Raw genomic sequence first — 14,610 nt, forward strand, 5'->3', positions numbered from 1 at the left:
ATGACTGAGGTAAAGAGGTAACTCCGTACGGAGGTGTGGTGCAAAAGTCCTCAGCAGTCACGTGACCTGCTAAATACAATCTCTGAATGCTAATTGGCTGTAGGTATGTGGGTCCGACAATGACTTTTGCACCACACCTCCGTACCTACCTTAGGTTTCTTCGTTTTAACTGACATTATGTTAGCTATCTTACCTACCGTAGTGCGAAGGTACCTTAGTACCATGAGTTTTCACCAAACACTAACCTAGTGTACATTCTATACAGTACTAGTATTTACAATGTAACATACAGATTTCACCCACCCCCATTCAGGATAAGAGATATCATGCCGCCATGGCAGAATGATCTAAAAAGGAAAAACACAAACAAAACCTACGGCACGCCTGCATCACCAAACATTCCCCTCCCTTCCCACCGCCGACTCTTTCACTCAAACTCATCCCTCTATACCCCCACTCTGAAGTGTGCAAGTCCCATTTCGTCACTCAACCTCTCGAAGCGTGCTCCGAGGACATCCTCGCAGTCGCTCAGCATGGAGGACAGGATTCAGTTTGATATCAACGAGTCACTCAAATATTACCTGAGTGATCCGGCCTCTGTTCCCACAAACGATGCCGACCCGGAACTGCTGGATTGCGAAAGCGACCCAGAGCAATTAACGCCAGCGTTGATCGATAATATACTCAATCCGATTGTAGATGCAGTGGCTGAGAACCCCGAAGCGTTGGCGAGACAGTCATTTTTTGACTCGCTGCAGTTCCTTCTAAAGTGCGCGACGGCCCCTTCTCCGTTCTCCGAACTTTCTGGCCCTGGTGGAACCCATTCTGAACTTTTCAATCTCTGCAGATATACGTCTTTCCTCCCTACGAAATCCCTCAGCAAACTCCTCGACCTGATAGTGTCCGGGCTGTCTATCGAAGCAGATACTATCCATGGAGATCTCGAATCCGACGAGCAGGATGCTATCCAGCATCATAAACAGCTATTGGAGATGTATGGCTTTTTGCTTCAATGGGCTCTATCTGCTGTGGAAGTCAAAGCGTCAGAAAAGCCCGCCGAGGCTGCGCCTGCTCGGAGAGGTGTAGGTAAATCGGGAAGGTCCAAGACCAGCAACAAGGATGGTACTTGGGACTGGACAGCGCAGATTCAGATATCTATGGAGACGATGTGCAAAGTGATGAAACTTAAATTGAGCAGGATCTTCATGACCACGTCGGACCGCGACGCTTTCATCAACTTGTTCACCCGTGCGATTTACCTCATCTTGGAGAGCGAGCAACGGGTCAAGAGCCTGACCATTCGAATGCATGCTTTCAAAGTTCTTTGCATTGCTGTGAAACATCATGGTCATGCTTTTGGTAGGATCCAAGAACATGACGAGCGGGGATGCCTGAGCTAATATGCTGTGAAGGAGCGCAGACATCCATCGTACAAAGCCTGACGTATTTTGAGCATCTGTCAGAGCCTATGGCTGAATTTTTACACATTCTTGCGGAGCAATATGACTATCCACAACTATCGGATGAGATATTGAAGTACTCAGATGCCTCACGCGTCACTACTAAACTATGGCTAATCGATCGCAGGGAACTCGGAAACAAAGAATTCAACTCGAACGATACACGAGGGCCGAAATCAGTTTCGGCCTTTATCGTGAAGCTGTCAGAGCTGGCACCGCGGCTGATCATCAAGCAGATGACTCTGTTGGCCAAACAATTGGACAGCGAAGTAATATGCCCAAGCCCATCTTATTGGTTGAATAGAAGATGGGGCTAATCATTTCTGCAGTCATACACTCTTCGTTGCGCTGTTGTTGAGGTTTGCGGAAATCTAATTGCGGATCTTAGCAGACAAGAAGAACGCAGTGAGAACTACAAAACCCAAATCAATGCGTTCTTTGATGTATTAGAAGAGCGATTTCTCGACGTCAATCCCTACTGCCGTTGCCGAGCCATCCAGGTATATATGAGGATTTGTGACCTCGAACAGAAGTTCCCAAAAAGACGACAGGCAGTTGCGGAGCTGGCGGCAAGGAGCTTGGAAGACAAAAGCAGCAATGTGCGACGCAATGCGATCAAGTTACTTGCGAAACTGGTCTCTACCCACCCATTCAGTGTAATGCACGGCGGACAGCTTTCCTACAAAGAGTGGGCAGCTCGTCTCGACAATGTCGATGCGGAACTTAATGCACTAAGGCCGCCCGAGACACCCGGCTTCGACGGTGGTGAGGCTTCGCATGTCGACAGCGAGCTGTTGGACGACGCCACCCAGATACCTGAAGATTCCCCATCGAAGGCCCCACGCATGACCGACGACGAAAAAGCTGCGGCCATTCAAAAGGCCGCGGAACAGGCAGCGACGTCCGAACTACTGGCGCGACTGCAGCTGACCAGAAAATACTACAACGAAGCCATCCGTTTCATTGAGGTGCTTCACTCCGCCTCAGCAGTGGTCTCCCAGCTCCTGTCATCTCGGAATAAGAGCGAAGTCATTGAAGCCATGGACTTCTTTGTGGTGCTTGATGCGTATAAAGTTGAGACTTCACGCAGTGGCATCAGGCGGATGCTGCGACTCATCTGGACCAAAGGCAACAGCGATGAAGGCAAAGGAGTTCAGACCCATCTGATTGACTGCTACAAGGGTCTGTTCTTTGATGCGCCGGACTCGTTCGGCCCCAATGATGCCGCAAACTACGTTGCCCGGAACATAATCAGTTTGACCTTTGGCTCAACACCTGCCGAGTTGACATGCCTCGAACAATTGCTCAGTACCATGATGAAAGCTGGTCACATTTCCGATGCGGTTATTGCCAAGCTTTGGCAAGTCTATGGTGTTCAACGCAAAGAGATTTCCAAGACTCAGCGGCGGGGTGCCATTATTATCCTCGGTATGCTGGCCCTGGCAGATCCGGATGTTGTAATCAAGGAAACCGAAGTGATGCTGCGCATTGGGCTTGGCAACATAGGCAGAAGCGATCTGTTGCTTGCAAAATACACCTGCACTGCGTTGAAGCGAATGGTGCCTGGACGGCAGGCGAAATCGAAAGATGCTGGCATTCCCAAGCTAGCAAATGATCACCCCGTTCTCAGTAAGCTTGCCGCCATGGTCGAAATTGTGTCGGACAGCAAAGAGTGGTATGGTGTGGCAGAGCAAGCCATTGGGGCCATATATACGCTCTCGAAGCATCCAGATGTCCTTTGCTCTGATATTCTAAAGCGTAAGACTAGGTCTGTATTCCAGCCGCAGTTGCAACGGCCTTCTTCCAAGGCCTCCGGTGATGAAGACGAGCAGCGCCCCGGAACAGCCTCCACTGATGGTCAAAGCCCGCGGCCAAAGACATCTTCTGCCGCACTGTCTCAGTTGCTTTTTATTGTTGGTCATATTGCTATCAAGCAGATTGTCCATCTTGAGCTATGTGAACTTGACTTCAAGCGTCGCAAGGCAGAACAGGAGAAGAATAAGGCTGCCAACACAGCCGCTCACAAGGACAATGAAGCGGGCGAGGACGATGAATTGGACCTCATTGGTGGCACAACCGAAGATGATTTCACAGAGGCCATGTCTCACATTCGAGAACGGGAATTGCTCTACGGAGAGAATTCTCTTCTGTCGAACTTCGGGCCCCTGGTTGCGGAGATTTGCGCTAATAGTAACGCCTATCCCGATCGCAACCTTCAGGCGGCAGCCACTCTGTGTATGGCCAAGCTGATGTGCGTATCAGCCGAGTATTGCGAAAAGAACCTCCCCCTCTTGATCACCATCATGGAGCGCTCAGAGGACCCAACCGTTCGCAGTAACGCAGTTATTGCTCTTGGGGACATGGCTGTTTGCTTCAATCATCTCATCGACGAGAACACAGACTTCCTATATCGTCGACTCAATGATGATGATGTATCAGTCAAGCGCACTTGTCTGATGACACTCACATTTCTTATTCTAGCTGGACAAGTAAAAGTCAAGGGACAGTTGGGTGAGATGGCCAAATGCTTGGAGGATGATGACAAGCGGATCGCTGATTTGGCTCGCATGTTTTTCACGGAATTGGCAACTAAGGACAACGCAGTGTACAATCACTTTGTCGACATGTTCAGTCTGTTGAGTGCTGAGCGGAATCTTGAAGAGGGTGCTCTGAGACGTATCGTTAAATTCCTGATCGGCTTTGTTGAAAAGGTGAGTTATTCAAAATCTGACAAGATGCGGTGCGTATCTATTCGTCGCAACGAGTATCTAACTGTTTCTTTTACAGGAAAAACATGCCAGGCAGTTAGCCGAGAAACTTGCTGCTAGACTGCCTCGATGCGAAACCGAGCGCCAGTGGAACGACGTGGCTTATGCTCTGTCACTCCTCCCTCACAAGAACGAGGACATCGCAAAGACAGTAAGCGCAGGTTTCAACAAAGTTATCACTGCAAATGCTTGAGTTAATTGCGACGATGGTGTTGGGGTTGGATTAGTGACGGATCATGAGCATTCCATTTCTGCCGAGGAGTAAAGGCGCAGCTTTCTGGGACTGGGAGGAAGGAAAGGCTACATATGATTATGGGTACATGACTTCATTTAGATACTACTCTCCTATTTTGTTTTACCATGTTGACTTTTGTTCGCATTTTGAACGGTGGATCACAATGTATAGGGCTGATTCCCGTACCTTCAAGAATATGTATTCCCCGGTTCAGATGTTATGTATTCAAGTCATTCTTCTGAATCTGCTCAGAAGAACGCAAAGTAGGGGTCATGAACACGAGGGTGAGTTCTTGAAAAGCAATAATCTTGTATTATCAACAGGTAGTTAACGAAAATGATAGATTGATGGCACCTATCGCCTCCAGGTAGTCGAAAGGGGCAAGACGCGCACGAGGCAAAGCAAATCTTTGCCCAATGCTGCACAAAACGTGGGAAGATGGAAGGACCAACAAAGCCCACCAGTGAGCTGCCAGATACTCCAGGTTCAAAACCATCCCATATTCAAATTTCAAAACTCAGCCCAAAGGCTCAGGCGCCTTTTCTTTCGCTTTCCGCCAGTTTATAGTCGCCGTGACGAAGGCCCTGCAGGGCTTTATATCCCTCTTCGGTCAACTCTGGTCTTCCTAACGGTGTAACACTCCCTGTGAAAAACCGCGGCTGCCACGATTCTTTCTTCTGTTGCCGCTCTGCTGCCCTTTCTCGCTGTCGCTCTTCGATTTCTTGCTTGAGTCTTGTAGCCTCACTATATCTTTTTTCCTTGATGGCTTTGGTAACCCCCGCCCAAAACTTGAGAGATTCGTTTGACAACTGGTCTTCCTCGGGAGGTAAAGTCTTTGGCACTGGGAAGAGAGGCGTTACATCAATCAAGAGACGAGGCTCAACTGTTCCAGCCATGGTGTAATAGATCTGTCCATGCCACGACCCGCTGATCTTGGCAAGAACATCGCCCTCGGGCACATCTTTGATTCTAGTGATGGTATCCTGGTTCGGGTCATACCGGAAAATCAACCCTTCAACCTTGTTCTGGGCTCGACCAAGCCAGCCGTCCTCCAGATACTGTAGAATGACCTTGATGCGGGTTTTGGAGCAGATGATAAAACACGTATCCGAAACTGAAATGGCCAGCGCACCTCTCAATAGCCCACCAAGATGAGCACTTGGATGGGTCAGCTGGTATTCCTCATTGTCTCTCTTCTCAATATTGACGAAGATTCCCAGGTTGTGTTGACCAGGAGCGACGCGAATGCTCGTGCCTGTGAATTTGGCACTGAGCTGATCAAATCCACGAGCGGAGACCCCTCTTGCCGGGCAGTCTATAAAGAAGGCAGACACTGGTGGATGGTGTGATGTCTGTTCGGTCAGATAGCATATCTTGACGGTTTCTCCGCGGTCACCGCCATTGGCAAGGGTCCCGTTTTGTACGCCTGCTGTCGGAAGCGAGGATATGTCGGGCGCATTGTCTTGAACCTCCCAACTACACTGAAAAGGCCGAATCAGTCGATACTGTCCTGGCACGCCGCGGCGGTCTGCCCGTGTGCGTCGACACTTACCCGAAAGAACTCACCCAGTGTCGAATTGTAGGGTTTGCAAGGTTTGCCTTTGATATATTTCTATCATGGGCTCAGTGGATATCTTTGTCAAGACACCGAGTTGACGTTGAAGACATACCAGATCCTTGGTAAACCAGAACCTCAACACTTCCAGCATTCGACCAACGGGTTCATCCGACTTCCCTATGCTGTGATCTTGCCTGTCAGATAGCGAGCCTATGCGGAGTACGGAAAGAGTATCATACTAACCTCGCGAAAGTTTCCGGTCTGTCGAGGTAGTTCCAATATTCTAGAGACGGTCAAGCTTCGTCAGACATCTGTCCGTCTCGCATCGAACAACGCAGCCCGGATCGACTCACCCAAATTCGGTGTGGGCTCCAGAAGATTTGCAGGTAAGGAGAAACGGACAGATGCGATGTCTGCCACGCCAACGAACCTAACATGTGCAGCCATCGTATTAGGTCCGAGACGTACAACAATAGATCTCGAAGCAGTACGTACTTGCGGAGAATGGAAAGGAAAGTTTTCAGCTTAGACGAGTCATCATTTGCCTTGTCGGGTGTCTCTGTGGCTGCAACAGAAGACATCTTGGGCAAATTCGTCTATATACAGTGTTAAGTGCCGTTTCGGACGAGCAGTGGAGGCAAAAGCAAGATTCCCAAGGGGTATGTCCAGCGTCCAGTCAATCCAGACACAGAGGAATGCCAATCTCGATCGGACCAGTAGCCGAGTCGACAGGGGAAGTCAAAGACAGCTGAACACAACGCGAATTAGGGGAAGAATGATGATGATCACGATATAAAAATCAAGATAGACGTCGCGTAGAACTCCAGGCGGTGACTTTTCTTCAGCCCCAACGGTTGAAGAATAAAAGGTAGTACCTTAGTTCCAGTTAGCAGATACGTCACCGACAATTCGTTATCGGACGAGATAACTAGTACTAGAATGACTAGACTAGTGAACCGATGGCGTTTGACAAAGGTGGAGGAGGAGACTTGGCTTTGATGAGTTTTGACCTATGATTTCTGGCTATTATTATTATGGGTCCTTGGCCACCTCAACCGATCGCAACCAGGAAGAAGACGGGAATCTCGAACGAGGATGAAGAAAGATAGAGGCTTCTCTTTCTCTTGATGGTGGAAGCATTATCTATCTAGATCGTCTCGTCTTTCAAGGCAGCTGGACAATTCGGACCAGCACATCCTTGTATAAGGTAATCTCAAAGCCATCTTCGGGATAAGAAAACAGAATGCAGGGCTGTCATCCAATCGGCTCACCACGAGGGCTCAGAAAGCTTTCCTGGAAGTTCTACGGAAAGAATGAAGCAGCCATATGAGCAAAGTAACAAAGTTGATTGGCGACAAGCGGTCCTGTCTCGTTAATATCGCCCTTTGACTGAATCAAGGTACAAAGCTACCTGAACCTTGGGGAATCTACGTGGACGAAGTAACTTTTGCAGCATATGTCCCCGACAGGTGTATTACATGCATGGCAATTGCCACGGCATTATATGAGCGAATGTCATTCATTCACCATAATCAGTCCTTGGGATTTCTCCGGGCCATTCTCATCGCGCAGAAGAAGTCTACAAGCCATGCCAGAAACTGATTTCCCCGAATCTCAGAAGCCTCCCTCAACCCAACAACTTGATCATATCAAGCTCTCTAAGATTCTTTTGCGCGCCAAGAACCGAATCCATGCTTTGACTGCTGGTCCGTAGTCGAACCGCCGCCCGGTTGCATAGTCATCGTCCGCCCGATGGGATTGCTGTTCTTCCAAAATGGCTGCTCGAAGCTCCCGCTGCTCGTTGCTGAGCCGGTATTGATGCTGCCTCAGTTCATCCACTGAGGCTTTCTCATACTGTACTTCACGCCCTGGTGGGATAATCACGCCCTCGATGCGATGCCTCGTCAAATTAAAGGAAATATCGGGTCCCAAAATTGTATTTTCGAGCAGAGAAGCGGGACATTCGGGCCCGGGACAGACTTCCTCGGCCTCCTCGCGGGAAGCCAACCAGCGGTTGACTGATTCCAAGCATTTGACATTGATTGCCAGCTTATCTTCGAGCTCAACAAGCGGATCCTTAGCCACGCTGAGAATAGAGAACTCAATTTGATCCTCTTCGTACTCCGCCATCCTGGTGAGAATGTTGGGCCGTACTAGAGTCAACCAGTCCTCGTCGGGCTCATATTCCCCTGGGTTGTCATCAGCTCATATCTACCGTTTGCGCAGATTGAACCCTGCTCACCGAGAGCTTGGGGCTGACGCTCCAAGCCGTCAAACTTCCAGACTTTGCCCAGTGCAGGAACAAATGCGATAAAGTGAAATCCAGCGTCAGTCTCAAACTCATCATGCCTGTTCTTGCCTGACCGAGAACGTTTGGATGTCGCCTCCACCTTCAGCTGCAGATCTGAATTCAATATGTCCATTCTCCTGTCTCTCAGAAGTGAGATGAAGTCACGATAACACCGTGATACGACGGACCAGGAAGAAGAAGGAACAGGGACGGGGTGGGAGTGTAAGAAACGACCCACCTGGCAAACGAGTTGTGTATCCGTTTGACGAATTCAAAATTGTTGATGGCATCGCCCCTCAACGCTGGTGTGAACGGCATCGTAAATTCTCTGAAATGTCGTAAATTGTCCCCAAGGTCGATTCCTTCGATGTTGTTCACAATGTTCAGGAGTGCCACGCTTGCGCAGGCATTACTGGCCGTCTTTGCAAGATAAGTCAAGGAACACGGTGTGTGAGACGTATGAAAGGAAGGAGACAGACCTGGTTTGCAAACCAAAGCCCTTCTGGACAGCTCGCTTCCTGCTTATCAGGATCATCTTCTCGCCAACGAAATAGAAAGATTAGACCATATATTGGCTTACTACTTGCATGTAAGCCTTCTTCAGAATCAACAGGCCGTTAAGAATGTCAGAGACAATGTCACTGGAAGAGTCATACTTTAAGAATGCCATCAATTCTTCGTCCAGTGAGACGACTTCTTGAACCTTGACCCCTTTGACTCCGAATTCGCGCAGCATCACGTTAAAAATAGCCTAGCAAGTATGAGAACCGGCTCCGTAGTCAAAGTAGCGCGCATACCGATAGCATAAATCTACCATCATACTTACCGGTTCCGACTCAAGCTCACAGAAGCCGTTCCATTTTTGCCTTTCCAACACATTGGCAGGGTTACATGGATCTGCAGTAATTGGGTTTGCCATCGTAAGATTCGACGATACAGATGGTGAGCTCGAACTGGCATTCACTCGCCTGCGTTTGTTGCGCTGGCTCATGTTGGCTAGGTATTTCCTTCGTAGAGCCTGGTTGGCAGAAGCTAGCCTAGGTCTCTTCAGGAAGATGTGTTCTAGGAGCAAGGTCCGACCGCGAATGATCAGCAAAATTGCAGAATGACACAACACTCATTAAGAAGCCAGGAGCCCGTGCCGGGTGTTATCAGGAAGAAACTGATATATAAGTTTGCCCGCCGGCTTCCTTTCAATATCCACTTGTGAGTAGGGGACAAGATGGAGATCGAAAACGTCTCCCAAGCCTCTAAGAAGAGAATAATATCAACGTCTTCTGATTATTGTATTTGCAGGTACAATCACCGAAATGACCCAGATAGACAACAAGGATATGGGGTAGATACCGTCCTGATGAAATAATAATGGATATCCACGATATTGAATTGGGGGAGCTGGTTCAACATTGCTGCTTGCTGATTGGACAAGACAAAGCTTCTTCTCGTTCTTCTTAAGGTTCCTCCGACGCGACTTCACGCGTAAGCTATCTATACCTATGAGTTCATCCATAGTATGTAAGGTAGTAGTAATAATAATATCTTGAAAATATGTACGAGGAAATCCTTATGAAAGTGTCAAATCAATGGAGACATGTAAGAGACCTGACCAGATACTCCACACCTGTTGATATTTCGATTGAATTAACCCTCCAGGCTGAGCGGGGGATACCTTAGCAAGAGGTAACGGAGGTACTACGGAGTACTTGAGTTTCAATCATACAAACCCAATTCATCCAGCAAATATGAAAAGATCTAGTTTGATTAGGAGCGAAATGGAAAAAATAAAAAATAAATTAAAATAAGAAGATGAAAATGAGGAGGAGAATGAAAGACTGAGCCGAGTCGAAATGAAGGGATAGGTAGAAAGAACATCATAGTAAAGGTACTAGTAGGTACTCTCTAGCTGGGGGATTAAGTATGCTAAAGGTGTCTGATCCGATCCGCACTTGTCGACCCGCTAAACGCAAAGCTCTTCTTTTTCCAGATTTCTAGCTACTTTTCAACAACCATAATAACAAAAGTTATTACTACATACACTTCTCTCAGAGGTGACTGCTACTACTGTTGCTGCTGATTCTAGGGATATTATCGATCTCAATCTGTCGCGATCTCAAGTGACAGTGCCACCTATCACCTAACTTTCATTTGGCGAGTGAGTGCAGTCGCGTATGGTTTTTTTTCCTTATTCAAAATCATTAGTATATTCTTCTGACTGTTGGCATCTCCGATAGATTGTGCCTTCGTATAGGCCCGACTCACCTCGATCAAGAGCGGGTATATCTCGGCGACCGCAGCATGCCATGAACGGCACTCCCCGACTTCGGTCTGCCTTTCCTCAGACCCCTCAAACACTTCAAAGAACAAGAGAGTATAACATTACACCATCGAGGCCTAAGCCGCGGGATATTGGGCTGCGGAAATCTCCAGTGAAAGCACCGCAGAGCAGACAGGACGCGCCTCTCGTTCCGACCGGCGTGATAGATGCCCCGTCGCAGAGGCTCTACGTGGTAGCTTTCTACCTTGCGCTCAATGCATGGCGGGTCTATGAGTCCTGGACAGCTTCAGACGAGCTGGACTCAACCTGGCTGTTTCTAAAATGGGCTTCCATTGACGGGATTTTTCTCTTTGGTCTGCAGGCCTTGCGCATACCTTGGCTTGAATGGGCGTTTCCAACAACGCTAGCGATATTCTTGATCCATGTAGTCGGTAACATGTTTCTCATGTTTCAAATTCCCGTACGTGTCACAAACCTGCCCTGCGATGTCGACTTGCTTACACCAAGCAGATTCCGATGAGTGCGTGGATCTCTGGAATCATCAAAGTGGCATACGACCGAGAATTATCCATTTCTGAACGCAGTGTCAAACCTGGTGATATCATTCATAATGCCTCTCTCATTCTCGGAAAACAGATCGTTCACATTTTGCCGGAGGGGTAGGTTCTCCTCATCAAGGATGCCTGATGCTCGCCTACTGACATTCTCCAGATCTGCCGTTCTGAACCCGGAACACATCCCCTTCTGTCTAGATTCTCAAAAAAGCACAGTCAATCTACCGATACGTGTCAATCAAACCGACCCAGTTCTCATAGAACTATTACGCCTAGGTCTCAGCACTGGTGAAAATGAAACGATTACAATCTCATCGAAGCAGCTGAAGCAGATGAAACGTCAGGCAGGGAAAAAATATCCGAGCTCAGATGCACTCCCACACCGTGATATACTCTACCCTATTCGGCGCACTGGCATCTATCGTTTACAAAGAGTCGTGGACGAGTCAAACCTTGAGGTCCGCATGCGCTCATCTGACGCCCTTGTTGTTTCTTGTCCGCGCGCACTAATCAAGAACTCTCATACTCACAAATGTAAAGGAGAATTATCTAATCTGGTGTTGGAGGTTGAAGGTACGCCGCCGTTGAAGATCAAATATAGTAGACAAGTGAATCATCTTGATCGCGGATTTTCCTTCCAGAATATCCAGCCTGATCACCTACGATCGCCATTGCTTGGGCAGAGAAGCTCAGGTATTCTGTTCGATGCACTACAGCCGGAGATCGCATGGGCCCAGAGTCAAAAGATTGAAGTACCACTGAACGAATCTCTGAACGTGGGAGGGGAATGGCTCTATACCATCGAAGAAGTCCATGACGGTTGTGGGAATATCGCAAATTATTCGACTCTCCTGGACGAAGTAGATCGATCGTCGCCAAACTCTTTGTCGCAGTGGCACCAATTCTTTGTACATGAAAGACCTCGTTTATCATTGTCTGGCTGTGACGACCAACATTTCATGGAGGTCGCGAAAGGAGAACATGTGAATCTCCCCCTCAAGTTTCACCCAGTTGGGCAAGGATATGACAAGGATGGGCCCTTCTCGTTGGGTTACTCATTTAAGGGTAACGAGCTAGATGAGATGGATGCGTCCGACAAGGTCCGCCAGCTCTCGCTCAAAGACCTTGACCAGAAGCCTCAGATAAAGGAATCAGGCTGGTATATGTTGAACTCTGTTTCGAGCCAATTTTGCTCTGGAGAAATATTGGAGCCTTCGTCTTGCTATCTTCACAACCCTCCGGAGCCTGAATTGGGCCTGAGGTACGAGAAGATATTCGACAAGTGTGCCAACAACTCCGTGGGTCTACTCCTTGATCTCGATCTCACTGGCTCGCCGCCATTCCGCCTGCGGTACAGCATTGAGCACTCGAAAGGTGTTGAAACCAAGTCGCTGACGGTCGATGGTCTGCGCACCCAACTCGATTTCACTCCATCTGAAGCGGGATTTTATCGATACCGCTTCTTGGATATTGCGGATACAGTCTATGCGCCTCGCTCTTTGAAAGATAAAGTGGCCGTCCTGGAACAGGACGTGAAGCCACCAGCCTCTGCTCATTTCCTTGGCTCCAGGGAAGTGCGCAGAGCCTGTTTTGGTGAACCTGTTTCCGTAGACGTTTCCTTCCTTGGGGAATCGCCTTGGACCCTGCAGTACGAACTGGTCCACAATGGCAAAAAATCCAAGCACGTCTTAGAATCCCATGCCGAGATTGCCACTATTGTGACTGAAAGACTCGTTAGTGGTGGTGAGTATAATCTCGTACTGACGAGCGTTAAAGATCGTTCGAACTGCAAACGGACTTTGAAAGATAGCATCAGGATCGATGCTCGTTCGAAGCCGCCTCACGTATCGTTTGGGCAAATTGATAAGAAGCGAACTGTGTCAGCCCTGCAAGGTGCAAAGGTCGATATCCCGCTGAGACTGAGCGGTGAACGACCATGGACGGTGAACTACAGAAATCTAGACGTTGACTCCCCTGCTATTGAGAAGACGTTTTGGCAGGAAAACAGTGTCTTGTCAGTGACGCAAGAAGGGCACTATGATCTCATTGGCGTGACAGACAGTTCTTGCCCCGGGTCTGTTGACCAAGCAGCTAGGGGTTTCGAAGTTTCTTGGATACCTAGGCCCCATATTGCTGCTGTAGACGGCTCTCCTTTGGTAATGGGAAGCCCCATTGAGAAGCGGGACGTTTGTCAAGGTGACGACGATAGTGTGGAACTTCGCCTGACAGGCAGTCCGCCATATAGCATTCAGTGCGAACAACAACGCAAAATGACCCGTGGCACGTCCTCTGTTCGATCAAGAAGCCTTAAGACAGCCCTCCATGTAACGTCCATGGAAATGGACACGTCTGAAGCTGGGCTATACACTTACAAGTTCAAAGAAGTCGGCGATAACCTTTACGACTATGACCCAAGAAGCGAGCCAGTGATTGTGACGCAAAGAGTGAATCCATTGCCATCTGCGCGGTTTGATTCTCCGGGCCACATTTATGGATTTTGTAAAGAAGATGTCAGTGGTGAAGAATCCATTCCTGTTACTCTGGAAGGCGTTGCGCCGTTCTTCCTGGAGATCAATATCAAACACCATTCGAACGCCAAACCCGAGATTGTGTCAATTCCCAACATCAACTCCAGTCGATACAATCTACCTATTCCGCGTCGTTATCTGAATCTGGGCCAACACGTCGTGAGCATTCACAAGGTTCGAGATGCGCGAGGATGTCAGCGGACGTTCGAGAACGATGCCTCAACAGTCAGAGTCTCCGTATCCGATGTACCGACAATCATTCCGCTCGAATCCAAGATTGACTACTGCGTTGGGGAGCGCCTATCTTTCTCCCTGTCTGGCCATGCTCCGTTCGACGTGTTTTACACGTTTGATGGGGTTTCTAGGAAGGCCACCTCCCGCACAACTAATTTCCGTCGCATTGCGGAAAGACCGGGTATTTTCACCATTACCGCAGTAAGCGATGGTGCCAGTGGGAAATGCAAAGCACACAAGAACATAACAAAAACCATTCATGAGATGCCTAGCGTTAGAATTAGCAGAGGTCAAACCTCTGTTGTTGATATACATGAGGGTGGAGAAGCCGAACTCCAGTTCGAGTTCTGGGGCACACCACCCTTCGAATTCACGTAAGTCTCCTACCTTGCACTGTTGCCCGTCTTTCCTGAAGCAGAGAAAATTGTGATTCTCATCGTCATTTCATAGTTACATCCGAAGTTCTATCCCCAGAAAAGGAAAGAAGCCAGAAGTCCTGGATATCAAGCACGACATCTCCTACGAGCATAAGAAAACGATCAAGACCTCTGACGAAGGAACCTACGAGGTCGTTGCCATCAAGGACAAGTTTTGTTCTTTCTCCTCGCAGGCGCAAGTAGAAAAGTCGGAGAAGCTATTGGCCGGATCATGATTTGGCGAAAGGGAATGAATGTCATTTATGTAGGCTAGTTGGAGCCGTTCATGTAT

At 48.5% G+C, this 14,610-nt stretch overlaps 4 protein-coding genes across 4 annotated transcripts; 2 read left to right on the plus strand and 2 right to left on the minus strand.

Moving 5' to 3' along the window:
* Positions 1-533: 533 nt before the first annotated feature.
* CDV56_103446 (condensin subunit YCS4) lies at positions 534-4,421 on the plus strand (the record flags this gene model as incomplete). Its single annotated transcript, XM_026757065.1, has 5 exons — positions 534-1,359; positions 1,413-1,536; positions 1,588-1,729; positions 1,790-4,171; positions 4,248-4,421. The coding sequence occupies 5 exons, from the start codon at positions 534-536 to the stop codon at positions 4,419-4,421; spliced, it is 3,648 nt and encodes a 1,215-aa protein (XP_026613500.1).
* A 572-nt stretch (positions 4,422-4,993) lies between these two features.
* CDV56_103916 (putative oxysterol binding protein (Orp8)) lies at positions 4,994-6,602 on the minus strand (the record flags this gene model as incomplete). The annotated part of the gene is made up of 6 exons (XM_026757535.1): positions 4,994-5,944; positions 6,016-6,075; positions 6,134-6,215; positions 6,265-6,304; positions 6,375-6,451; positions 6,517-6,602. 6 exons carry the CDS (start codon positions 6,600-6,602, stop codon positions 4,994-4,996), a joined length of 1,296 nt encoding a protein of 431 aa, XP_026613501.1.
* Positions 6,603-7,665: 1,063 nt separating this feature from the next.
* Positions 7,666-9,302, minus strand: CDV56_104184 (ubiquitin C-terminal hydrolase 37; the record flags this gene model as incomplete). Its single annotated transcript, XM_026757803.1, has 5 exons — positions 7,666-8,210; positions 8,264-8,448; positions 8,550-8,731; positions 8,892-9,062; positions 9,138-9,302. 5 exons carry the CDS (start codon positions 9,300-9,302, stop codon positions 7,666-7,668), a joined length of 1,248 nt encoding a protein of 415 aa, XP_026613502.1.
* Positions 9,303-10,611: 1,309 nt separating this feature from the next.
* CDV56_104469 (putative nuclear envelope pore membrane protein) lies at positions 10,612-14,554 on the plus strand (the record flags this gene model as incomplete). The annotated part of the gene is made up of 4 exons (XM_026758088.1): positions 10,612-11,046; positions 11,097-11,245; positions 11,298-14,276; positions 14,353-14,554. 4 exons carry the CDS (start codon positions 10,612-10,614, stop codon positions 14,552-14,554), a joined length of 3,765 nt encoding a protein of 1,254 aa, XP_026613503.1.
* Positions 14,555-14,610: the final 56 nt, after the last annotated feature.

Source organism: Aspergillus thermomutatus, assembly GCF_002237265.1.
Source record: "Aspergillus thermomutatus strain HMR AF 39 chromosome Unknown NODE_125, whole genome shotgun sequence".
In the NCBI taxonomy this organism is placed as follows: domain Eukaryota; kingdom Fungi; phylum Ascomycota; class Eurotiomycetes; order Eurotiales; family Aspergillaceae; genus Aspergillus; species Aspergillus thermomutatus.